The sequence below is a fragment of the Carcharodon carcharias genome, chromosome 2 (assembly GCF_017639515.1).
Source record: "Carcharodon carcharias isolate sCarCar2 chromosome 2, sCarCar2.pri, whole genome shotgun sequence".
NCBI lineage: Eukaryota > Metazoa > Chordata > Chondrichthyes > Lamniformes > Lamnidae > Carcharodon > Carcharodon carcharias.
The window spans coordinates 148,349,465-148,375,926 of NC_054468.1; the positions used below are offsets into that span (position 1 = coordinate 148,349,465).

Consider the following 26,462-nt stretch of genomic DNA (forward strand, 5'->3'; position numbering starts at 1 on the left):
TCTCCCGCCTGCTACCGCAGTCCTGACTTGTGCCTTGTAGCTGGTGGACAGGCTTTGGGATGTCAGGAGGTGAGTTACTTGCTGCAGGATTCCTAGCCTCTGACATGCTCTTGTGGCCACAGTATTTATATGGCTAGTCCAGTTCAGATTCTGGTCAATCCCTTGCCTGAATATTGTCCAGGTCTTGCTGCATTTGGACATGGACTGCTTCAGTATCTGAGGAGTCGCAAATGGTGCTGAACATTGTGATATCATCTGCAAACATCCTCTCATTTGACTTTTTGATGGAAGGAAGGTCCTTGATGAAGCAGCTGAAAATGGTTGGGCTATACATAAAGGGTTGACTTTTGTCCAGCACCTTGTCAGTATATACAGCATAAAAAAGGTTAACCTCTATACAATGTTTTGTTGAAAAATATAGCACAGAAATAGTTAACTCATGCTCAATGGAATTTTGACAGTAAACTGCAGTTGAAGGATTGAAGCTGTAAGAACATGTTATACCAATTCCAGGTCTGTGTTTGTGTTGGCAATATTTTCACAGGCTGTTAACAAGTTGCCCCCAAGCCCTCTTTGTTGATTGGTATTCCAATTTCAGCAACTCTCCTAAATTCGGGCATAGCAGAAGCTAGGGCCATAATTCGGAGCCGCATTTTAATTTGTGCCATTCGTCTGAGCCATTTCAATCAGCTTTTAGCTCCTTGTGAACTTGCACTCAGCTGGGATTCATCACCAAGATTGAGAGTTTCCTGGAAGTTTCATCACATGATCTCATCTTTCCAAGCACACATCGGCCCCAGTCAGTTTATCTTACACGCCTCCAAGATTTTTATAACTAATTAACAAAAGGTTCACAAAGTGAAATAAACATTCTATTGTAACAGTCTTATGATATCTTTCCTGGGTGCTTAGAGCAGTTTCATTATAGAATTGTTGCAGCACAGAAGGAGGCTGTTTAACTTGTCCTGTTCATGCTGGCTCTTTGTAAGAGCAATTCCCCTGCCTTTTCCCCATAGTCCTGCAAATTTTTCCTTTTCAGATAATTGTCCAATTCCCTTTGAATGCCATGATTGAACTTGCTACCATCATCCTCTCAGGCAGGGAATTCCAAATCCTAACCACTCGTTGCACACAGAGGTATTTCCTCATGTCACCATTACTTCTTTTTCCAATTACCTTAAATGGTGTCCGCTGGTTCTCGATCCTTCCACCAATGGGAACAGATTCTCCCTACTCTGTCCAGATCCCTTGATCAAATCTCCTGTCAAACTTCTCTGCAAGGCGATGGGTTCCAACTTCTCCAATCTTTCTACATAACTGAAGTTCCTCACCCCTGGAATGATTTTCATGAATCTTTTCTGCACTCTTTCTAATGCCTTCACATCCTTCCTAAAATGTGGTGTCCAGAGCTAGGCCAATACTTCATTTAAGGCTGAACCAATGTTTTATACAGGTTCATCATTCCTGGATTTTGTACTCTATGTCCCTAAACATAAAGCCCAAGTTCCAATTTGCTTTTTTCAACCACTCTCTCAACCTGTCCTGCCACCTTCAATGATAAATGGACATATGTACTGTGTCCTTCTGCTCCTGCATCCCCTTTAGAATAGTTGCCAGCGGATTAATCTTTAATTTCTAATACCTCCAGAACTGCCTTGGAGGGTTGGTAACTGACTTGTATTGAAATCAGGAAATGCTGGAAGTACTCAGCTGGTTTAACAGCATCTGTGTTGAACCTGTATAAAATACTGATTTCCTGCCTGGGAGTAGAGCAGAAGCAGGTTTGGAGCTGGGAGCAGAAATAATATAGCCCAAGGATTGCAGCACAGCCTTTCCTATCTGGGACCAGAACGGAGACAGGTTGACAGCTGGGAGCATCTTAGCTTCTGAAGAAACTGAGTGGGAAAAAAGAACAACTGTGACATCACAGAAAGCCAGTAAGTTGATTGGCTGGTAAGTGTTTGGTGTAAGGAACAGTGTGTTAAAAGCCAGTTTAGGACACAAGAGTCTATAAATGACAAGAAGCAAAACTTTAAAATAAAAAACTTATAAAATAGAACAGTTAAAATAAAATAATTTAAATAATTACCTAAAACATATACCTGTGTAATTAAGAAACATATAACTTTTAGTTGTATTTGTGGTGCTAGCATTTAATGAGCAATGTAAATTGTACTAAAGAAAGGAATTATTCTAAATTAGTTAAGAAAATAATTAAAATAAATTAGTAAATTAAAATAAATTAGTAAATAAATACTGTAGTAAATACTTTATATAAAGTTTAAGGTATGTCCGTGCAGCTTGGCCAGGTGGAATGTGGGAAATCATGCAGGCAAAAAGTGCCCTCGATGACTACATCTGCAGGAAGTGTCACCAGCTGCAGAAGCTTGAGCTCTGTATTGTGGAGTTTGACTGGCAGCTGGAATCACTGTGGTGCATCTGTAAGGCTGAGGATTATGTGGATAGCACATTTAGAGAGGTGCTCACACTGCAGTTAAGAAATAAGGCAGAGAGGGAATGGGTGACTGCCAGAGTATCTAAGAGAAACAGGTAGTGCAAGAATCCCCTGAGGCTATCTTGCTCTCTAACTGCTTTTCCATTTTAGATACTGGTTCCCCAGAGGATTGTAACAAGAGCCAAATCTGTGGCACCACAGGTGGCTCAGCTGCACAGGAAGGGAGGAGGAAGAGTGGAAGTGCTATAGTAATAGTGCATTTCATAGTTAGGGGAGCAGACAGGCATTTATGTGGCCGTAGACATGACTCCAGGATGGTATATTGCCTCCTTGGTGTCAGGGTCAAGGATGTCACAGATCAGCTGCAGGATATTCTTTTGGGGGAGGGTAAATAGCCAGAGATCTGGGCCCACATTGGGACCATTGTCATAGGTAGAAAGAGACGAGGCCCTGAAAGCAGATTTTAGGGAGTTAGGAAGAGAATTAAAAAGCAGGACCTCAAGAGCAGTAATCTCAGGATTACTCCCAGTGCCATGTGCTTGTGAGCATAATAGGAAGATTGAGCAGTTCAACATGTGGCTGGAGAAATGGAGTAGGAGGGAGGGCTTAGATTTCTGAGGCATTGAGATCGGTTCTGGGGCAGATGGGACCTGTACAAGAAGGATGGGTTACACCTTAACAGGACTGGGTCTAGTGTTCTTAAGGGGAGGTTTGCTCGTGCTGTTGGGGAGGGTTTAAAACTAGATTGGTGGGGGATGGAAACCTGGGGGGAAATTCAGAATGCAGAGGAGAAAAACTGGCAGTGGGAAGTAGTGAAGTATTAACTAATAATGGAGGATATATCAGAGAGTAGTATCAAGGTAGCTAGAATACTTGAGAGTTTGACAGAATACGAGAGTTTGATAGAATTAGAGTTGGTAATAGTAATTCATTAGATGGTGCCAGAATAAGGGGGAAAATAAAAAAGCCCACATCAGGGCTTATGTGCTTGTATGTGAGTGCACGGAGTGCGATTAATAAGTTTGGTGAACTGCAGGGACAGATTGACAAATGGAATTATGATATAATTGCTGTAATGGAGACCTGGCTCAAAGAAGGGCAGGACTGGGTGTTAAATATTCCTGGGTACAAGGTGTTTAGGAGAAAGGAAAGGAAGAAAATGGGGGGTTTGGGAGAGGGGGTGGTGGGGGTGGGGGGGGGGGGGGGTAATATTGATTAAAGATGACATTTCAGTACTGGAGACAGAGGATATCCCAGAGGGGTCAAGGAGGGAACCTCTCTGGCTAAAGGTAAGGAATGAAAACGGTGCAATAGCATTGATTGCTGTAAAATATAGACCACCAAAGGAAGGGATGTGGAGAAACAAATTTGCAAAGATATTACAGAGAAATGCAAGAAGTATAGAATAATTATAATGGGCGACTTCAATTACCCAAATATAGGCTAGGATAGGAATAGTACAAAGGGACAAAAGGGGCGAGAGTTCCTGGAATGTGTTCAAGATAATTTTCTACATCAGTATGTTTCCAGTTCAACGAGCGGACATGCACTTTTGGACCTGGTTCTGGGGAATGAGTTGGCCCAAGTGGATCAAATATCAGTGGGAGAGCCTCTAGGGGACAGTGACCATTGTATCATAAGGTTTAGATTAATCATGGAAAAGGACAGGGTGCAATCCAGAGTAGGGATAATTAATTGGGGGAAAGCAAACTTCAATGGGATGAGAATGCATCTGAGTTGAGTGAGTTGGAGCCAAATATTGACAGAAAAGATGGTGGCTGAAGAATGGGCCACCTTCAAAGATAAAGTATTATAGGCAATATCAAGATATAATCCCTTGAAGGGGAAAGCTAGGACAAATAAATGCAGAGCACCCTGGATGACGAGAGAGATAGAGGTAAAGATGAAAGGAAAGAAGTGCGTATACGACAGATGTCAGGTAGAAAATACAATGGAGAATCAGGCTGAGTATAGAAGGACCAGAGGGGAAGTGAAGAAACTAATAAGAAAAGCAAGGAGAGAGCATGAAAATAGGCTGGCTGTGAACATAAAAGTGAATCCCAAGGTCTTCTATAAGCATGTAAAGCATAAAAGAGTGGTAAAGGAAAAAGTAGGGCCAATTAGGGACAACAAAGGGGATTGCATGTGAAGGCCAGAGAAATGGCAGAGGTGTTCAACGAGTACTTTGCATCTGTCTTTACAAAGGAATTGATGCTACCCAGACCGAGGTGAGAGAGGAGGTAACTGTTTCACTAGAAGAACTTACAATCGAGAGGAAGGAGGCGTTGGAAAGGCAATCATTACTTAAAATAGTTAAGGTACCAGGACTGGATGGGATGCATCCAAGGATACTGAGGGAAATGAATGGAAATTGCAGAGGCACTGGCGATAACCTTCCAGTCTTCCTTAGACACAAGGGAGGTGCCAGACATCTGGAGAATTGAGAATGTTATACCCTTGTACAAAAAGGGGTGCAAGGATAAATCTTGCAAATACAAACCAGTCAGTTTGACCTCAGTGGTAGGGAAACTTCTGGAAACTATAGTATGGGATAAAATCAATAATCACTTAGACAAGTGCAAGATAATTAAGAAAAGCCAGTAATTATTCATTAAGGGAAAACTAACTTTCTGGAGTTTTTTGAGGAGATAAGAGAAAATTCTGTTGACGTGATGTATATGGATTTTCAAAGGCATTTGACACAGTGCCACACAACAGAACTTGTGATCAAAATTCTAGGTCATGGAATAAAAGAGAAAGTAGGTGCTTGGATAAGAAATTGACTGAGTGACAGGAAACAGAGTAGTTGATAAATGGTTGTTTTACAATTGGCTGAAAGTTTGTAGTGGAGTTCCCCAGGGGTCAGTGCTGGGACCCTTGCTCTTCCTGATATAAATCAATGACCTAGACTGTGGTGTACAGGGTAGGATTTCAAAATCTGCAGATGACACGAAGACTAGAAATGTTGTCAACTGTGATGGGAATAGTCTTGAACTTCAAAAGGACATAGGCATGTTGATGGATTAGGCTGACAAGTGGCAGATGAAGTTCAATGCAGAGAAGTGTGAGGTGATTAGTTTTGGCAGGAAGGATATGGTGATACACTATAAAATAAAAGGAGAGCCTCTAAAGGAGGTGCAGGAACAGAGGGACCTTGGTGTATATGTACACAGGTCATTGAAAATGGCAGGGCATGTTGAGAAAGCAGTTAATAAAGCATAAAGTATCTTAGGCTTTATTAATACTTCCTGAAAGGGTGACGAAGGCAGGCTCGATAGAGGTATTCAGAAGGGAATTGATTGCTATCTGTAATGAGAGAATGTGTAAGGTTACGGGGATAAGGCATGGAAGTGGGACTAGGTGGAATGCTCTTTCAGAGAGCTAGTGCAGACTTGATGGGTCAAATGGCCTTCTCCTGCACTGTAAAGATACTGTGATACTGTGAGAAATGTTTGAAGTTAATAATTCTCCAGCTGCTTTGTTTTGACATAATTCAGCAGGATACAGGATGAGCCCAAGGCAACCTTTGATTACGGCAGAGGTATTAGCATATTTGGATGCTGCCTGAGAAACTGGGAATACTGGATTCCACAGTAAATCAAATAACCTTATTTAAGCCTCTGAGTCACAACGAAGAAGTAGGTGCCAAGACAAGGAGCAGAGAAATCCTGTTCGATCCACTTCAACAGTAAGTTTCACAATTTGATAAAAATAAATGAATTGAGAGAGAAATAGATTCATGACAATTTGATTGTATCTGATGGTCTTATTGCCAAGCCAGGGAACTGAGAGAGTTATGAGCGAACTCACGGTTTTACAGTCGACTGGTCGGGGTAAGGTCACAGATCATAACATTTGTCAGGAAAGAGACACAAGCAGAGACAAGGGGAAGGATAGAGGGAGGGATGGGGGAAGAGACAGGGGAAAAGGAGAGAGACACAGAAGGGTGAGAAAGGGAGAGTGAGATAGAGGGGAGAGAGGGAATTGAAATGGGGAGAGAGAGATAGAGATAGAGGGAGAGGTAAAGAGAAAGCAAGAGAGAGAAAGGGGAGAGATCAAGAGTCAAAGGGAGGAAGGGCAAGAGACTGGGGAGAGAGGGAGGGGAGAGACATAGACAGAGGGAGGGAGAGAGACAAGGGACAGGGAGGAAGAAACAGAAAACAGAGCAGAAGAAAGAGATCAGAGAGGGAAGGATAGTAGACTGAAGGAGAGAGATAGAAAGTGGAAGATACGGGATAGAAAGGGAAGACAGAGGGGGGAGAGAATAGAGAGGCAGAGAGGGGAGTAGAGGGACAGACGGAGAATTAGAGAGACAGTGAGATTGAGAGGGACAGAGGGGTCAGAGAAGGCAACTGAGACAGCAGAAGAAACAGATGGGCACAGAAGGATGGAGTGAACAGGAGGGTGAAGGAAAGAAAGAGGGAAAGGGAATGAGGGAAGGGAGAAAGACCGAGGGATAGAGAGATGGCTGGAGAGAAAGATAACATGACGGAGAAGTAGATAGAGAGAGAGAGAGAGAAAGAGACAAAAAGGAGAGAGAGAAAAAGTGGGTGAGAGGGTTGGATCGAGGGGAAGAGAGAGAGAGAGGGAGAGAGAGAGAGAGGGAGTGAGAGAGGGAGGCAAAGAGAGAGATAGAGAGAAGACAAGGACCTGAGGAAAAGAAAGAAAGCTAGAGCAAAAAAGATAGAGATAAGAGACAGAAGGGAGAAAAGGAGAGAAGAAAATAAAGAGCAAGTAAGGGAAGGAGACAGAAAGAAAGGGAGTTGGAGAGAAAGGTGAGTGAAGGAGATTGAAGGGGGGAAAGAGGGGGACAAAGGGAGAGATAGAAAGAGTGGGGACAAGAGAGAGGAGGGAAATAGGGAGAAATGGGGGAAGGGGGTGAGAGAAAGAGTTAGGGTGAGATAGAGGAAAAAGTGCGAAGAGAGAGACCAAGGGAAAGGGAGGGACAGAGGGAGTTAAGATGAGACAGAGGAAGGGAAAGAGAAAGAGACAGAGGAAGGGAGAGAGAAAGAAAAAGAGGGAACAAGAAAGAAAGATGAAGAGAGAGAAAGGAAGTGATTGAGAATTGGATAGGTAGATTAAATTAGAGAGTGAAATAATGCTGTCAGCAGCTCCCTGACTGTTCCAGTTGGATACTTTCTATGGACATGCGTTATGAAAAGCTATAGCAGACCAGAGGCGCAGGGATCATCAAGTCAGAAAACAGGAATAAGGGTCAACTGTAGGAAGACGGAAATAACACAAAAATAAGGCAGCATCTAATATTTCAGACCAAGTTTGGGAAAGAAAGAATTAGGTATGGAAATATGCGATAAATCATAATGAATTCCAACATACTTGAGCGAGCAGCAGACACTTGTGCGAAAAGTGTTGCATAGGTGCAGTGCACATAGGAGCAGGCTGAGCAGATCACATGGCTATAACACAAAACAGGGGTAGGCTGGACTTTACACGATGGTGGGAAATGAATCAAATGGAAACCACTTATTATACTGCACGCCTGGCTAAAGGCAAAACTGAACAAGGTGTACAAATAATGGAAGGTCAATTGGGTATCACCTGTTTGACACTATCATCCAAAGATCAAAGACCTTCCAAGCATCCCTCGATCACTCCTGACATGTCCTCCTTGGACAAGCAGGTGAAAATTTCAATGCAGGATTATGTAGCAAATCAGCAGACCAATCCAGGGAAATGACGGCGATTAGGAAAAGGCGATGGAGCAATAGCAATATAGGGCACTGTCAGAGTCATGGAAGAGTTAGTGTCAAAAACAATGTCCAATCGCAGAATATCTAGATAGGCAGAAGTTAATGAAAAAGTGTCTGGATAAGGTGTGATCTGATTAGATACTGACAGCCTGAGTCTGCAATAAGTTGAATTTTAACTTTGGTGATTATGTAGAATGAAATGCACACCACAGAAGAAGACCATGTGACCCATCATGCTTGTGCTGACTCTCTAGTAGAGCTATCTAACTAGACCCACCTCTTGTTCCTGCCACAAACTCGGAATATTTTTTTCCTTGAGTATTTATCAAATTCTCTTTTGAAAGGTACCATGGGTCACAACAACTCGCTGAGTAAAAAATATTTCCTCATCGCCTTTGATTCTTTTTCTAATCACCTTAAAGTTGTGTCCTTTGCTTACCAGCCCTCTGCCACTAGAAACAGTTGACCATATTTGCCATACCAAAACTGTTATGATTTTGAGCACAGTACTTTGCAAACTGGTTGTGGGGTGGGGAGGGGGGGTGGATGCTGGAAGTGGGGGTTTTATGGTGGCCCCAGGTGCGGGTAACGTGACTTAATTAGGCAGGATGGGAAATTTCTGAAGCCCTCACTCCTGCACGTGTCTCAAGCTACACGTTGATCTTCTCTAACTTCCCATTTCTAATCTGGCTAGCGCATGGCACTTGGAGTAATCCAGGGATTACTCCCTTTGAGATTCTCTAACTTCCTCCCTAGCTCCTTATAGCTTAGGACCTCAATACCTGCCCTCTGTATGCTGTTGGTACCAACCTGCACCACAACTTCTGACTCACTCCCTTCCCCCTGCAGAATAGTGCTCACCCTCTCCACGTTCCTTTATTTTATCATCAGGGAGGTAACACACCATGTTGGTGCCTGACAGTAGTGTTTGTCTGTCCTCCAGACTATACAATTTCCAATGACAACAGCATTTCTATTCTTTTGTTTCCTCCTGTGCAGCCCCTTGCTCATCATTACCATGGTCTTGATTGCACTCCTCCAGGATATCGTTACTCCCTGCAGTGTAAAAAACTGGGTACTGGTTTGAGAGTGGCACACACACTGAAAATTCCTGTACTTCGTGCCTCTTCCTACATCTTCTTGGCGACCACTCACCTGCTATCTTGAACTCTCACTCCCTAAGGAGCGGCCACCTCTTGGAATGTACAATCCAGGAAACTCTCATCCTTCCCTGATGCTCCTCAGAGACTTCAGATCCCCCTCAAACTCAGAAACCCTGAGCTCGAGCTGACGAAACTGGAAATACTTCCTATCATAAGTTTCCCCAAGACAGGTGAAGTGTCCTGAAGTTCCTGCATGGCACAGGAATTGCAAGCAACAGGTTTCAAAGTGTGGGAAAAAAGCCCTCTATTCCACCTTTAACAATTTAGTCAGTATTCTGTTTAAACTGTTAATTTTTATTAATGCCTCTGGACCTGCTCTGCAATTATACTTTTATTCATTCACTTACTATAATACTAATGCTGAGTGAAATTTTTAATTTCCTAGTTCCTAATTTGAACAAATTAATGCCCTAGTTTAGAGAGAGAAAAGAGAAAATATGCACCAATTAATCGCTTACTTTCTTCCTTGTGACGTCACACTTTCACTTTCTTCAGAGTGTGTCAATCAGCTCCGAATCCGTGCACCTTCCCACCTCCCTCTTTTATACTAGCACCCTCTCCTCGTGAGGTTTATTTTTCTGAAAATAGGTTGTGTTCAACTAAAAGGAGATTCTGCAATGTTTTATTTCAACTTCATCATGCATGTTCATGCTTTTTTATGGGATGAAACTGTTGAATTTGAGAAAGATTAGAGCTGCCTTCAGAAATAGGAGCTGGGCTTGTGTGGCTTTTAATTATATTGGTTTAGATTTTAAACAAAGTAGGTTTGTATAAGTCAGCATCCTCTTTCAAAGGTCTCACTCCCATACCAGTTAATCGTACTGTGTCACCACAAAAAGATGATGTTTTGTCTCAAGAAGAAACAGAGCAGTCATGAAGCTTGATTAGTCAGTTGAACTTCTCGGGCTAGTTTTGGTGTGTTGGTGTTAAGAACTACGATGAAACACCTTAAAGTAGAGAATATTTTAAGTGCAAATTAAATATTAAAAATATTAAGCTTGGATAAATGAGCATTGTAATTTCCCATCCTTAGGGGGTCCAAAGAACATGAAGCTAGTCAATTTTAATGATGCTTTACTTGTTTCATACTATTTCTGATAGGTGAGAATGCAAAATGTTGTCCTTTAGCTTGGGAAGCTAAGAAAATAAAAAAAAGGCTTGTTAAAAGCTAAAAAGCTGCTGAAAAACTGGCTCATGGAGTTAGTTGATATGGGATTCTATGGGTCGGATTTTCATGTCTCAATAACGTCGGGAATGGGTATGAGAATTGGCAAAATTGAGGCCACAGGAATGGAAATCTGAATTTCCCCCACAAAAAACGATCCCCACACAAATTTCCGATAGGCAGGAAGAGATTCAAGTCAAGATTGGTTTGTGAGCCTGCATGCATGGCCTATAATGTCGGGGTCACCATTGACAGGCCGAGAGGAAATTTGCACTGTAGTATTTTCATTGGATTGGACTGGTTTTGGAAACCTTTGGAAACCCGTCAGGTAAGAGAGTTTGTGAACCTTGGCGGAAGCCTGTGAGGAATCAGGAACATTCTGAAATGTAAGTGTTAATTGTTTTCACAACTATTTATTACAATCTGTCTTATAATTTAGATACGTTTTAACAGCAATGATTGACCTTAGGGCTCTGCCCTGCAAAGATAGTGTGTTGAGATACATTGGAGTACTTTTCTGTTTGAAAAAGTACATCCAAAACTGAAGAAAACAGTGCCTGGGAACCTCCTGTCATGCTTTCAACAGTGATTTTAAATGTCCAGAGTGCTTTAACTTAGAAAAAAATTGGCCTGTTGCTTAAACAGCATGTCCAAAAGGGCATTGGGTACCCAGATCTGGAAGTCCTGCCCAATTTCCATCAGATCCTATTTTCGCTGGTGGGGAATGGGGCAGGATGTGACTCACACATGCAGGAAACCTGATCTCAGCAGGGCTATTTGAACTCACTGCTGAGTTCAAACATGCCCCCATTTTTGATGCAGCAAGGGCCTTATCCTGCAGAGTGTGAGTTACAACTTTTAAAGTAGACATAAACGTTCATATAAGGCTGATAAGGCCTGTGGAACTGTCAAGCTGTTAAGTAGCCAGCCCTTTAAAAATTGAAATAAAGCCTGCCTGTGTCAGTGAGTTGAAAATAAGTCTGCTTGCAATTTCAATAGTTGGTTGTTGACATAACCTGAAGTGCTATCATTATTGTATCATTACTTGATTGCTTCCATAACCTATCATTATCACAGATGGTGGTTGTAAGTTCACAGTTTGATTGGCAGCTGCAAGTGGTTATTAAAGGATTATATGTTTTTGATGTGGGGTTATGAATACAAGTATTTGTTTTTATAATGTATTAAGGGGACTTCAATATCTTAAAAGGGTTTTCATGAATGAGGGTGTTTCTTTTTAGATTGTGAAGCCTGTAATAGATATTTAGAACTTTATTTTATTTCATCTCAGCATGGCTCCTGAAGTCTGCCTATGTTGGATATTGGATGAATTGGCATGGAGTTTGTGAGAGCAAAGGGTAGTGGGTGGGGTGCATGCATTGGCATTAAGTTGGCATAGGGGCTGTAATGGGCCATAGGGGTGGGTGGAGTTCATAAGTTGGCATTAGGTTGGCATAGGGGCTATAAGGGGTCATGGGTGTGGGTGCAGGGGCATGGGCTGGCAAGTATGAGCTTGTGGAGTGGGTGATCAGATGAAGGGTGATGCCTAGAGGGCCTAATGTATAAGAAAACAACTGGGTCAATTTTCCAGAGTTCCAAAGCAGGCCTTTTAACCAGCCTGCCTTGGCGCACGACAATCCCTGTGGTTACCTTTCATCTGAGTCTAGGGTTAGCAGGCCAGACTCTTTCCTGCACATACCCTGCCCTGGATCAAAGATCCCACCATTTGGGACACTTTTCCCGAGGCAGGTGCAGTGAGCCAGGAGATTTCCCTACTCTGTGTACCTGCCTCAGGAACAAAAATCCAAGCTCTGGTTTTGAATAGACATTTGTTTGTTTTCACAATTTAATTACCACTTTATGGGATTTAACTTTTTTTCAATGAGACTAGTTTTTTTTGTGAATTATGAGTGGCCGTATGTTTGATTGACAGTTTTATTTTATTTATTCTTGGGATGTGGGCGTCACTTCATAGGCCAGCATTTATTGCCCATCACTAATTGCCCTTGGGCTGTTGGTGGTGAGCCACCTTCTTGAAACACTGCAGTCCCTGTGGTATAGGTACAGCCACAGTGCTATTAGGATGGGAGTTCCAGGATTTTGACCCAGCAACAATGAAGGAACGGCGATATAGTTCCAAGTTCGGATGGTGTGTGACTTTGAGGGGAACTTGCAGGTGATGGAGTTCCCATGTGTTTGCTGCCCTTGCCTTTCTAGGTGGTAGAGGTTGCGGGTTTGGAAAGTGCTGTCGAAGGAACCTTTGTGATATGTGCATATTATGCATGGTACACACTGCTGCTGCTGTGCATCGGTGGTGGAGGAAATGATTGTTTGTGGATGGGCTGCCAATCAAGTGGGCTGCTTTGTCCTGGTTGGTGTCGATCTTCTTGAGTGTTGTGGGACCTGCACTCATCCAGGCTAGTGGAGAGTATTCAATCATGCTCCTGACTTGTGCTTTGCAGATGGTGAACAGGCTTTGGGGAGTCAGGAGGTGAGTTATTTGCAGCAGAATTCCCAGCCTCTGACCTGCTCTTGTAGCCACACTATTTATGTGGCTAGTCCAGTTCAGTTTCTGGCCAATAGTAACCCCAGGATGTTGATAGTTATTAGATTGTTGGTAGTTGTTTTTCATGTCCATTTTGAAGGCTTCCCATTGAAATTATATGGCTCGTGGTCTGTACATCGTGGATACTGGGTGAGTGGCTATGGAAGATAGATGGGAGGCATGGAGGAGACATGCATGGTATGAGGGGCCATGGAAAGAGCATGGTGTGTAGGTATGGGTGTGAGGGAGGATGGTTAGGGGGTCATAAGAACAATGTGGATAGCTGGGCCGATGTTCCTGTGAAAAGAGGCGGGCCTTCTAATTAGCTCGCCCCAGCACCCACGCTCCTCCAATGCTATCTTGAGTCTGCCTAGGGTGATGGCAGACCTAAACCTTGCCCACCCATGTCTCTAGGAGACGGAAATGTGACAGAAATTGGAGAAGATGACGGGTTTGGGTTAGCGAAGTTGGGAATTGCCCTGGTTTGCATTTTCCAAGCCTGAGATTAAAATCCAGCCCTATATAATAAATATTTTGAATGAGATTCTGTACAATGGGAACCTCGCAGGTCATTTACTCATTGAATGTTATGTTAATTATCTTTCATCATACATCAATAATGTACACTCTATGAAAAGCACGAGTGAGAAATGGTTACGGTTGACCTGGCAGGCTTGAAACAACTGTTGTAAAATTCAATGGTTGGAAGCAAATCATCAACTGTTTGGTTTACAAAAAGTAATGTAGGTATGAAGAAATTGTTAGGGCTCATAGAAGAGGGACATCTTGCAATGTAATGCTTGGTACAGAATATGGAGGCATTTGATTTAATTTGTTTTGAAAATTTGCTTGCCTATATAAACTCGAATTTTCATTTAAGGCAAGAGAAGGGAACCTGTTAATTGTATATTCATTATGTTTAATTGTAGGCAGGTGGTGGACATTAGATTGAAACTTTGGGCCTCGGGAACCTGCTGCATTGCACATTTTTCACCCGGCCTAAGTCGGAAGGTTGGGTGAGAAATGTGCAATTGCATTCAAGTGTAAGCAAAAAGGAACGGAGTGGCAATCTGACTTTGATTACCACTCCTCAGAAGTTTTGGCCCACTATTTCCTCTGGTGCATGCAGCAAGAATTAGGAGACATAACCCTAAAATTAGAGCTAGACCATTCAAGATTGAAATCAGAAAGCATTTTCTCACTTAAAGGGTAATAGACATCCTGAACTCTCACCAATAAGCTGTGGAAGATGGGACATTTGGTGCCTTCAAGCTATTGGACACTATCTGTTTGGCTAAGATATCATGGAGCTAACGCAGATATAGGGAGTTAGTCTGCAGATCAGCCATGATGTAATAAATGATGGAACAGGGTCGAGGGTCTGAATGGCCTATCCGTGTTTTTATTTCCTGCATATGCTGCTGACACCTTTAGGAACAAAATGTTAATCCCATTCACTTAGCATCAACACAAATACTATTTAATGTGTTCACAGAATCTTTATGGCATCAAAGGAGGCCATTCAGCCCATTATGTCTGTACCGGCTCTCCAAATGAGCATTATGACCTAGTGCTATTGCCCTGCTTTTTCCCCATACTCCTGCATGTTGTTTCTATTTAAATAATCATCTAATGTCCTCTTGAATGTCTCGATTGAACCTGCCTCTACAACATTTCCAGGCAGTGCATTCCAGACCCGAACCACTCGTTGTGTGAAAAAGTTTTTTCTCACGTCACACTTGCTTCTTTTGCAAAACTCGTTAAATCTCTGCCCTCTCATTTTTGATCTTTTTACGAATGGGAGCAGCTTCTCCCTATCGACACTGTCCAGCCCCCTCATGATTTTGAACATCTCTATCAAATCTCCTCTCAGCCTTCTTCTATCCAAGGAGGACAGTCCCAACCTCTCATCTATCCTCATAGCTGAAGTTTCTCATCCCTGGAGCCATTCTAGTAAACCTCTTCTACACTCTCTCTAATGTGTTCACATCCTTCCTATAATGCGGTGCCCAGAACTGTACACAATATTCCAGCTGAGATCTAACGAGTGTCTTATATAAATTCACATAACCTCCCTGCTCTTGTACTCTATGCCCCTATTAATAAAGCCCAGGATACTATATGCTTTATTAACTGCTCTCTTCACCTGTCCTGCCGCCTTCAATGATCTATGCACATATACGCCCAAGTCTTTCTGCTCCTGCACCCCCTTCAAAATTTCACCCCTTATTTTATGTTGTCTGTCCATGCTCTTCCTAACAAAATGTATCACCTCACACTTCTCCACATTGAACTTCATCTGCCACCTATCTGCCCACTCCACCAACCCTGTCTATGTCCTCTTGAAATACCACACTGTCCTCCTCAGAGTTCACAACATTCCCAAGCTTTGCATCATCCGCTAACATTGAAACTGTCCCCTACACACCAAGATCCAGATCATTAATATATATCAGGAAAAGCAAGTGTACAAATACCAAGCCCTGGGGAACTCCACTACAAACTTTCCTCCAGCCTGAAAAATATTGATTGACCATTACTCTCTGCTTCCTATTTTTCATCCAATTTTGTATCCGCGTTGCTGCTGTCCCTTTTATTCCATGAGCAATAACTTTTCTCACAAGTCAGTTGTGTGGCAGAGTCAAATGCCTTTTCAAAGTCCATGTACCCCACATCAGCAGCATTAACCTCATCGACCTTTTCTGTTACCTCTTCAAAAAACTCTGGCAAGTTAGTCAAACACGATTTCCCCTTTAGAAATCTATACTGGCTCTTCCTTGTCAAACTCCATGTGACTACTAATTCCATCCTGAATAATTGTTTCTAGAATCTTGCCCACCACTGAAGTTAAAGTGACTGGTCTGTAATTTCGGGCTTATCCTTACAACTTTTTTGAACAACGACGTAGTGTTTGCAATTCTCCAGTCCTCTGGCACCACCCTTGAGTCTAGGAAAGATTGAAACATTATGGCCAGTGCCTTGCAATTTCTAGGCTTACTTCCTTCAATATCCTTGGATGCATCTCATCCATTCCTGGTGCCTTGTCAAATTTAAGTCTATTCAACACTTCCTCCTTATCAATTTTGAACCCTTCTGGTGACAGAGTTTCCTCATCTGTCACCATGGCCTGGGCAGCATCTACCTCCTTGGTAAGGACAGATGCAAAGTATTCATTTAATATCTCAGCCATGGCCCCTTCATCCCTTTTAGGTCCATAATCAGCCCTACTCCTCTTTTTCCCACCATTTTACAATTTATATGCCTATAGGAGACTTTGGGATTCCCCTTTGTGTTGGCTGCCAGTCTTTTCTCATAATCCCTCTTTGTTTCTCTAATATGCTTTTTCACCTCCCCTCTGAACCTTCTGTATTCTGTATTATGACACCCGTCATAAATGCACTTTTTCTTCTTTATCTTAATTTTAATCTCATTTTTCATTCAGGAGCTCTGGATTTGTTTGCATTACCTTTCCCTTTTGATAGGATATACCTCGACTGTGCCAGAACCAATTATTTTCTGAAGGTAGCCCATTGTTCATCCACAGTCTTTCCTGCCAATCTTTCATTCCAGTCTATCTGGCCCAGCTCTGTTTTTGCTCCATCGAAGTCGGCTCTTGTCCAGTTCATTATTTTTACTCTGGGTTGCCTATCATCCTTTTCTATCATCATTCTAAAACTACAATACAATGATCACTGTCTCCTTAATGTTCTCCCACTGATACTTGATTTACTAGGCCCATCTCATTTCCAAGAACCAGTTCCAACAGCACGTCTTTTCTTGTGGTTTAGACACATACTGCTGTAGAAAGTTCTCCTGAGCACAATCTAGGAACTTTTGCCCCTTTGCACCCTTTATACTACCACTGTCCCAGTCTACATACGGGTAATTTAAGTCCCCATTATAACTACTCTATAATGCTGCATCTCCCTGTAATTTCCATGCATATTTGTTTGTCTCCATCCTTCTCACTATTTGGCGGTCTGCAGACTACACCAAGCAACGTAGTTACACCCTTTTTGTTCCTTAGGTCTAGCCAAATTGATTCTGTCCTTGAACCCCTGGGACATCCTCTTTCTCCAGCACTGCAATGCCCTCCTTAACCAATACCGCCACCCATCCTCCTTTCCTATCTCTTCTGAACACCTTGTACCCAGGAATATTTAACACCCAGTTCTGCCCTTCCTTCAGCCAGGTCTCTGTTATCGCCACAACATTATATTTCCACATGGCAATCTGTACCTATAACTCCCCAAGCTTATTTACTATACTCCATGCATTCACATACATGCACAGTGACCCTGATATAGATTTTGTTACTTTCTCTCCTACCCCGACTTTACCTATTAACTTACTATTTTCTTTACTAGTGCTATCTGTCCCTCAGTATTTTGTGCACCCGGTATGCCTCTCTAATATTTTTTCTTGGTTCCCACACCACTGCCGAGTTAGTTTAAAGCCCTCCCAACAGCACTAGCTAAAATCCCCTGCAAGGAACTCAGTCTCAGCTCTATTAAGGTACAACCCGTCTGTCTTATACAGGTGCCATCTCCCCCAGAGCCAGTCCCAGTGTCCTAGGAATTGAAAGCCCTCCCTTCTGCACCATCTTTCCAGCCACGCATTCACCTGTCTTATTTCCCTATTTCTGCACTCACTGGCACGTGGCACTGGGAGCAATCTGGAGATTACTAACTTAGAGGTCCTGCTTGCTAATTCTCCCTAACTTCTGATTGCAGGACCGCATCCCCTTTCCTACCTACATCTTTGTTACCAACATGGACCACGACCACTGGCTGATCACCCTTCCCCAGAAGAATGTCCTGTAGCCGCTCTGTGACATCCTTGACCCTGGCACTAGAGAGGCAACATACCATCCTGGAGTCATGTCTATGGCCATAGAAACATCTGTCTGTTTCCCTAACCAATGAATCCCCGATCATTATAGCTCTTCCTTTCTTCTTCCTCCCCTCATGTACAGCCAAGCCACTTGTGGTGCCACAAATATGGCTCTGACTGCACTCCTCTAAGGAACCAGCACCCTCACCAGCTTCCAAAATGGAAAACCAATTTGTGAGCGGGACCCCAGGGGACTCCTGCACTACCTGCCTACTTCTCTTGGGCTGCCTGGTGGCCACCCATTCCCTCTCTGTCTCTAGGCCCTGAAGCTGCGGTGTGACTGTAAAGTGCCTAGTCGGAAGATGAGGTGCTGTTCCTCCAGTTTGCGTTGGGCTTCACTAGAACAATGCAACAAGCCAAGGACAGACATGTGGGCAAGAGAGCAGGGTGGAGTGTTAAAATGGCAAGCGACAGGGAGGTTTGGGTCATTCTTGCGGACAGACCGCAGGTGTTCTGCAAAGCGGTCGCCAGTTTACGTTTGGTCTCTCCAATGTAGAGGAGACCACATTGGGAGCAACGAATGCAGTAGACTAAGTTGGGGGAAATGCAAGTGCAATGCTGCTTCACTTGAAAGAAGTGTTTGGGCCCTTGGACAGTGAGGAGAGAGGAAGTGAAGGGGCAGGTGTTGCATCTTTTGCGTGGGCATGGGGAGGTGCCATAGGTAGGGGTTGAGGAGTAGGGGGTGATGGAGGAGTGGACCAGAGTGTCCCGGAGGGAACAATCCCTACGGGATGCTGCCGGGGGGGGGGTGGTGAAGGGAAGATGTGTTTGGTGGTGGCATCATGCTGGAGTTGGTGGAAATGGTGGAGGATGATCCTTTGAATGCGGAGGCTTGTGGGGTGATAAGTGAGGACAAGGGAGACTCTATCATGTTTCTGGGAGGGAGGAGAAGGCGTGAGGGCGGATGCGCGGGAGATGGGCTGGACACGGTTGAGGGCCCTGTCAACGACCGTGGGTGGAAAACCTCAGTTAAGGAAGAAGGAGGACATGTCAGAGGAACTGTTTTTGAAGGTAGCATCATCAGAACAGATGCGACGGAGGCGAAGGAACTGAGAGAATGGGATGGAGTCCTTACAGGAAGTGGGGTGTGAGGAGCTGTAGTCGAGGTAGCTGTGGGAGTCAGTAGGCTTGTAATGGATATTGTTGGACAGTCTATCACCAGAAATTGAGACATAGAAGTCAAGGAAGGGAAGGGAAGTGTCAGAGATGGACTATGTGAAAATGATGGAGAGGTGGAGATTGGAAGCAAAATTAATACATTTTTCCAAGTCCCGACGAGAGCATGATGCAGCACCAAAGTAATCATCGATGTACCGGAGAAAGAGTTGTGGAAGGGGGCCAGAGTACTCCTCAACCCCGACCTATGGCATCTCCCCATGCCCACGCAAAAGATGCAACACCTGCCCCTTCACTTCCTCTCTCCTCGTCCAAGGGCCCAAACACTCCTTTCAAGTGAAGCAGCATTTCACTTGCATTTCCCCCAACTTAGTCTACTGCATTCATTGCTCCCAATACGGTCTCGTCTACAATGGAGAGACCAAATGTAAACTGGGCGACTGCTTTGCAGAACACCTGCGGTCTGTCTGCAAGAATGACCCAAACCTCATTTTAACACTCCACCCTGCTCTCTTGCCCACATGTCTGTCCTTGGCTTGCTGCATTGTTCTAGTGAAGCCCAACGCAAACTGGAGGAACAGCACCTCATCTTCCGACTAGGCACTTTGCAGCCTTCAGGACTGAACATTGAATTCAACAACTTTAGATCTTGAACTCCCTCCTCCATCCCCACCCCCTTTCCGTTTCTTCCCCCTTCCTTTTGTTTTTTCCAATAATTTATATAGATTTTTCTTTTCCCATCTCTTTCCATTATTTTTAAATCTTGTATGCCTTGCTAGTCTTTCCACCCCACCCCCACTAGAGCTGTACCTTGAATGTCCTACCATCCATTCTTAATTAGCACATTTGTTTAGATAATATCATCACCTTCAACACCTCTTTGTTCCTTTATCTCTGACATCTTCTGATTATCTGCTCCTATCACTGCTTGCTTGTCCCTACAACGACACCACCCCCCCAATTCTTCCCCCCCCCACCTTAATCCAGCTTATATTTCACCCCTCTCCTAATATTCACTCAGTTCTGTTGAAGGGTCATGAGGACTCGAAACGTCAACTCTTTACTTCTCCACCGATGCTGCCAGACCTGCTGAGTTTTTCCAGGTAATTCTGTTTTTGTTTTAAACTCCAACTGAAGTTCTCTACTGCAGCCAAAAACAGCACTTCAGTTTAGATAAAGTCAGTACTATAAGATATCCTAGCCTCTGAAAAGCAGTCAGTTATCTAATTAACTAGTTGCTGCTGCAAGCAGAGCCTGTATGAGCACTGTTTTAAGGCTGTGTTCTCTGATTACAATCCACAGAGTAACTTAATTCATTTATTGAATTACCCTAAGTACATAACCCTGAGAATTGCCATTTTCAATGTTATCATGTTGACAAGGCTGCAAAGGCCATTTTTAACTTAAACTTTGAAAAAGTCGAAGGGGGCCTGCCTCCATTTTGAAGCGCCCTCTACTTTATACTTTTCGTGGCATCCTTGTGCTGCTTTCAAGCTGGAAGGCCTCTGATTGGTCCTCCAGCTTCAAAAGCCTACCTGCCATCCTTAATTAGATAGCTAGTGAGTCTGCCCTCTGGCCATTAATCGCATGCTCTGGGGAAAATCACAATGACTGACTATTTCCCATAGTCTGAGCTTCCAACCTCCATTTGACCTGACAGTGAGCTTCAGAAGCCTGCAAGGAAAATCCTGCCCCTGAAACCTTTCTATCCACAGCCCTTCACCATTCTCTTCAGCCCTCCTGATAGATTCAGCCGACAATCAATTCACGACCCATTCTGGTACCCAACCCTTAGTCTCATCCTCCTTTCTCTTTGCTCCTTGGCTGCAGCCTGGTGCTGTAGGCCTTCCTGCCTGGTACAACTTTTCCATCTGATCGGCTGCCAGATAGGAAACAGTCTAAAATTATCAACAAGGCCCTGCCATTAAATTCGGTGGGATCTCCCACAGTCTCCATTCCCCCCATCCCTCCTTGTCTCTCTGATCAGGGCCTGTGAATTTAAATCTGACAATGTCAATTGAGATTTGAATTCAGTTTAAAAATACAAAGCTGATAACAGCAAAAGTGACTACCAAGTTGTCCGATTATCATAAAAATCCAACTGGTTCAGTAAAGTTCTTCAGGGAAGTGAACCTGTCATCCACACCCGGCCTGTCTGAAAAAGCTTAGCCTGTCACTCATTTCTATAAAAACTGCTTCCCAATGGTTCAAGATGAAGGTCTACCACCAATTAGTGATGGGCAATAAATGCCAACATTGCCAGTAATGCCCACTCACTGAGAATGAAAAAGATAGAAGGTAACATAAGGCATTTTGTGCCATTACTCAAAGTTCAATTTATCCCCATTGGGGATAATTAGAATACAGACTGAGTACAATCCAGTTTCCAACACTCCGCTGCCTATACACAACAAATAGACTGGGCATAGCCAGGGCAGTACCGATTAAATCTGAAAATTGGTTTGTCGCTGACTTCATTCTAAAGGAGGATGTTTTAAATTTACTTTGTCACTTTATTTCTGTTCAGCAACATACAGGTTACGGAACAAGGAGCTTCAATTTGACAATGTCTATTTGTAGAGTTATTGTCTTCCAATTTCTCATTACCTTTGGACATTCCACTGAAGAATGCCGTAAGTAATTGAATTCCTGTGCATTCCATTGGATCTGTCTTTATTAATTTAAATGAGAGTTGCTGCTTCTCCCTTTCTTGTACAAGATGCAAAATGTAAACATGGAAAGATTGTATTCCAGTTGATGATCCTTCTTTCACCTCTGCTCAGACCCCTCTCTGCCCTGGTGTTTTTTCATTATACTGTTATGTTGATGAGGAGAATAATATTGGAAGTATTGTGTAAAACTGGCATTCCCACCCAATCCCAGGGATCCTACCAGCGATTTTAGTTAAAACTACCCTAGTAATCAACTCTACTGGCAGTTCGATCCACAAGTTTGTCCCATTGTGATGTATGGATAAATGGATAGTCAGTGGAACAGAGATTGTGCAAGTTCCCAAGTGACCTATGCAAGGGGTAACAAGTGCTAAACAAAACATTGTAAATGATCAATAAACTTCATGTAATAACTGCTAATTGTATTCTCTGCTATGATTTTCATTTGTCTGTTGAAGCTAGAATGGTCGCTCTATAGGAACACATAGCACCCTAGCTCATTCTCTCCATCTTTGTAGTAGTGATGTATTTACTATTGGCTTCAGGGTTGGGAGTTGATGGTTAAAGTGTTGGGGGAGGTGGGTACTCACTGGAATGGTACTGAGGATAAAAGGGTTAAACTATGAGGATAAGTTGGACAGACTAGGTATAAATTATAGATTGTATTGGACTTGATAGGCTAGGTGAAATCAATTTTCTCTAGTGGGGAGTTCAGAACAAAGGAATGCGACCATAAAATTAGACCTAGGCCGTTCAAGGGTGATGTGATGAATCACTTTGTTTCACAAATGGTATTAGAAATTTGGAACTCTCTCCTCCAAAATGTTGTTGAGGCCAGACCAATTTAAAATTTCAAAATTGAAATGGACAGATTTTTGTTAGTCTAAGTCATTAAGTGTTATGGAACCAAGGTGGGTAGATGGAGTTAAGATACAGAGCAGCCATGAATGGTGAAACAATTTCAAAGGGCTGAATGGCCCTTTGTTCCTTTGTTTAGCATATTTTACTTTTTTGTCATCACGACTAAAATGATTTCAAGCTTTTTCTCTAATTTTGTCTTTTCAATGCCAGTTGTTTTATCTCTCTCTACCCTTTGTAAGCTACAAATCTGTTTGAATTATGATCAGTAAAGTAAAATAAAGAGTACATAGGAAATGGCCAAAGAAAGTCCTGACCAGTTTCACAGAGCATTAGAATAGAAAAATAGCTTTTTTAAAAATAGTAATATTGGCCAAATGGCAGCAGCTTGAAGCTGAGGGGGTGAAATTCAACTTGAGCAGTGATAAAAATCAGTTGGCATCTCACCTATCATACAATATACGTCCTGTTTGATATTAAGGGCAGAATTTTCCCAGATTTGCACTAAGTATGGTAGCGGGTGGGTAAGATGGTGAGTTGCCTACTGACAGTGATGGCGGGTTTTCACGCCGTTTTGTCCCAAGCCCGCCTAATTATTTATGCACTCCTGGGAAACGCCATTTCCATGGCGGGTGGGCTCCTCATTCTCCTGCCCGCCATCACCCCACCGTTGCATCACACTGGGTGCCATGTTTAAAGGCTAGCCCCAAGCACAGTGCTCATTTCTTCCAGCTCACCACTGCTGCCTGGGAGACATGGCCCTCAAAGGCAAGAAGACTGCAGCCTAGGTTTAATGACGAGTCCCTCGAGAGACTGCTGGATGCTGATGAGGCCCGCCGGGCCGGTAACCCTGCTCTGGCCGCAGGATGGGGAGCAACATGGCCAATCTAGCTTGGGAGGTGGTGGCAGCGGTGGTCTGCGCCAACACCCTTCAGAGGAGGACAACCATCTAGTGCCTCAAGAGGAAGAACGATCTCCTCTGTTCTGCCAGGGTAGGTCACTCTTTTCATCACTCTTATCTCACACAATCACAAACACAGCACACATCCACAGGGCCCTCACTCACTGCCAGTTCGAGAGACATCGCCATTCACTCTCTCACTGTCATTGTCCTCATCCCATCCATGGGACCACTCACCACCTGCAGAGGTCAGGCACATTTGTCATCTGGCCTGGCAGGCATTCTGCTTACACTTTCTCCATCTCTATCCATGCAGGACAAGTTGGCTCACAACAGGGAGAGGTCACAGACCGGTGGCAGAATTCCCAAAATCAAGGTCCTCAAGGACTTTGAAAACAGAGCCATCCAGCTGGCCAGCTGGGCCATTCCTGTGCTGATGGTGAGGTCGGTGCTGCTCTACCAAGTGAGGATTCAGTAGTACAACATCCATCAGCCAACCATGCTGTGAGTGATGTGCCCCTTTCACAGGCCACAGCCATGCACTAATTATCTCTCCTTGCTTTCACAGGCACACCTGTCAAACAGTCAACAGAGTCCATGACCCAGAGCCTCCAACTAAGCCCTGAAGAAACACCTGAAGAGGAATCTGGAGCCACCCTCAATGAAGTCCCTTCACAGCGCTCACCCACACCATTCACCAGCGCAGAGACACACACCTCAATAGGACTTAGCTTTAGGGTAGCCCAAGGATCACAATCTGGTGAGCACATCGCACTGTCTGATCCACTGCAGGTGGCAGCAGGGACTTCCCAGGTGTCCGGCACTCGAAGGACTGCTGGAGGCCAGAAATTTGCTGAGTCCAAATCAGATAACGAGCCTCTGGAATCGGTCATGTCACAGTTGCTGAGCTGCAAAGGCAAGCTCGGGAACATCAGGACTGCACTCCTCAGATTGCAAGGCACGACGGAGGAGTCCATTTGCCTTCAGTCTGGGGTGATAGCGTTGGCATTGCAACGCACCGAGATCAACACTGGTTGGATGGTGGCCGCCATGGAGGCCTTGGTCCAGGAGTTAACTCCTGCACTGCCACGTGTGCTCAACTCCAACACTGACGCCATAGTTGGCCTCCAACAGTGTGTACATGAGAGGGGTGCCGGGCAGCTCGATCTCACTCCAGCTACCCTGGTCCTCAATGAGTCAGCCTGGAGCCCCCGGGCATCCAAAGGGAGGAGGATCCACAGGTGCACACTTCAGGCCCATCCACCCAGGTGACTAGAGTGCCTAGCCCATTCAACTCCCCTCTTCCTGTGACCTCAGCAGCTCTAGCTCCACAGGCCAAGGAAGGTGCCACTGCCACACAGCAGGGCCCTGAAAGCAGACCGGGGCCCTTCAAGTCTCAACCTTCCAGAGGACGCCCCCCCAAAGTTATCACAGGCAGGGCGTCACAGTCAGCAGGCTACCTCCACCTCTGCTGTGGTTGTCTGGGGAGCACCAACACGTAGCGGTAGGGTTAGGACGGTTAAGGAGAATTAGTTTCCCACCTGGGCATGGGTGTTAATCATTTATACATACTGTTCACTATTGTCAATAAACTCCTAGAATGTCACTCTGCCTGTGGCTCCTTCTTCAGATGAGAAATGTTCTTGTCACTCAGATGTGAAACCTTTCTGCAAAAGATAAAGGCAGGTGTCTCAGTCCAGGACCTCTTCCCTGTGCTCTGTGCAGCCTTTAGACCAAAGTGATTGTCTGGCCTCTCACTCCCTGGAGGCATTACTGATGCCTGCACCTTGGCGGTGCTTGTCATTGCTGCTACAATGTAGTGGGCAAGAGCCACAGAGTTCTCTCTTTTTCTCGGTGTGTTCTCAGCACCTTTAAGGAGGGGTTGTCCTCCATCTCTTCAGCGACCAGTGATGCTGTGCTCCAGCTTTTGAAGGGCTGAAGGCAGAAAAGCATCAGACGCTTCCAAAGTTTCATGGCTGCTCCTCTATGATATGACCCTGATTACGGAGCACAAGCCAGCTGATAGGCCAGACAGGAGTCAGACATTCTCAGAGGCTGGGGGAAGATTTATGGAATGTCCTCAGTGCATGTCATCATCATCCTCCTGCAGTCGAATGACTATTAGGGCCTCCACCGCATCTCCATGACAGGAGCATTCTCACAGAGGGTATTCACACTGCCATAAGCCAGACTGGAGTCAAATGTTCACAAATGCAATGTGAGGAACTATGGGGTCACCTCACTGCATGTCATCATCATCCTCCACAAATCTAGTAACTATGAGGGCCTTCCAAGTGCGCTTGCTTCATCCAGCCAGTGCATGGGCCTCATCCCTGTCATCGTCGCCTCCAAGGACCTCCTCAGCCTCATCCCAGTCGGCATTGTCCTCATCGGAGGAGATGTGCAACTCCAGCATCTCCTCCTCATTGAGCTTCTCTCCCTGTTGCAGCACAAGGTCGTAAACATAGAAACATAGAAACCTAGAAACTAGGAGCAGGAGTAGGCCATTTGGCCCTTCGAGTCTGCTCCGTCATTCATTATGATCATGACTGATCATCCAATTCAATAGACTGCTCCCACTTTCTCCCCATTCCCTCTGATCCCTTTTGCCCCAAGAGCTATATCTAACTCCTTCCTGAAAACATACAATGTTTTGACGTCAGCTACTTTCTGTGGTAGTGAATTCCACAGGCTCACCACTATCTGGGTGAAGAAATTTCTCCTCATCTCAGTCCTAAATGGTCTACTTCGTGTCTTCAGACTGTGACCCCTGGCTCTGGACTCCCCCACCATCGGGAACATCCTTCCTGCATCTACCCTGCCTAACCCTGTTAGAATTTTATAGGTTTCTATAAGATCTCTCCTCATTCTTCTGAACTCCAGCGAATATAATCCTAACCGGCTCAATCTCTCCTCATATGTTAGTCCCGCCATCCCAGGAATCAGTCTGGTAAACCTTCGTTGCACTCCCTCTATAGCAAGA

The 26,462-nt window shown here is 44.2% G+C and overlaps 1 protein-coding gene across 1 annotated transcript in view; it reads left to right on the forward strand.

Annotated features, from left to right (window-relative positions):
• Positions 1-9,576: 9,576 nt before the first annotated feature.
• LOC121270607 (cobalamin binding intrinsic factor-like) overlaps positions 9,577-26,462 on the forward strand; it is a 54,031-nt gene continuing 37,145 nt past the window's right edge. The window contains exons 1-2 of the mRNA XM_041175993.1: positions 9,577-9,595; positions 21,576-21,681. Of these exons, the coding sequence (XP_041031927.1) occupies positions 21,615-21,681 (67 nt within the window). The 5' untranslated portion in view covers positions 9,577-9,595; positions 21,576-21,614. The remainder of the gene's footprint in view (positions 9,596-21,575; positions 21,682-26,462) is intronic.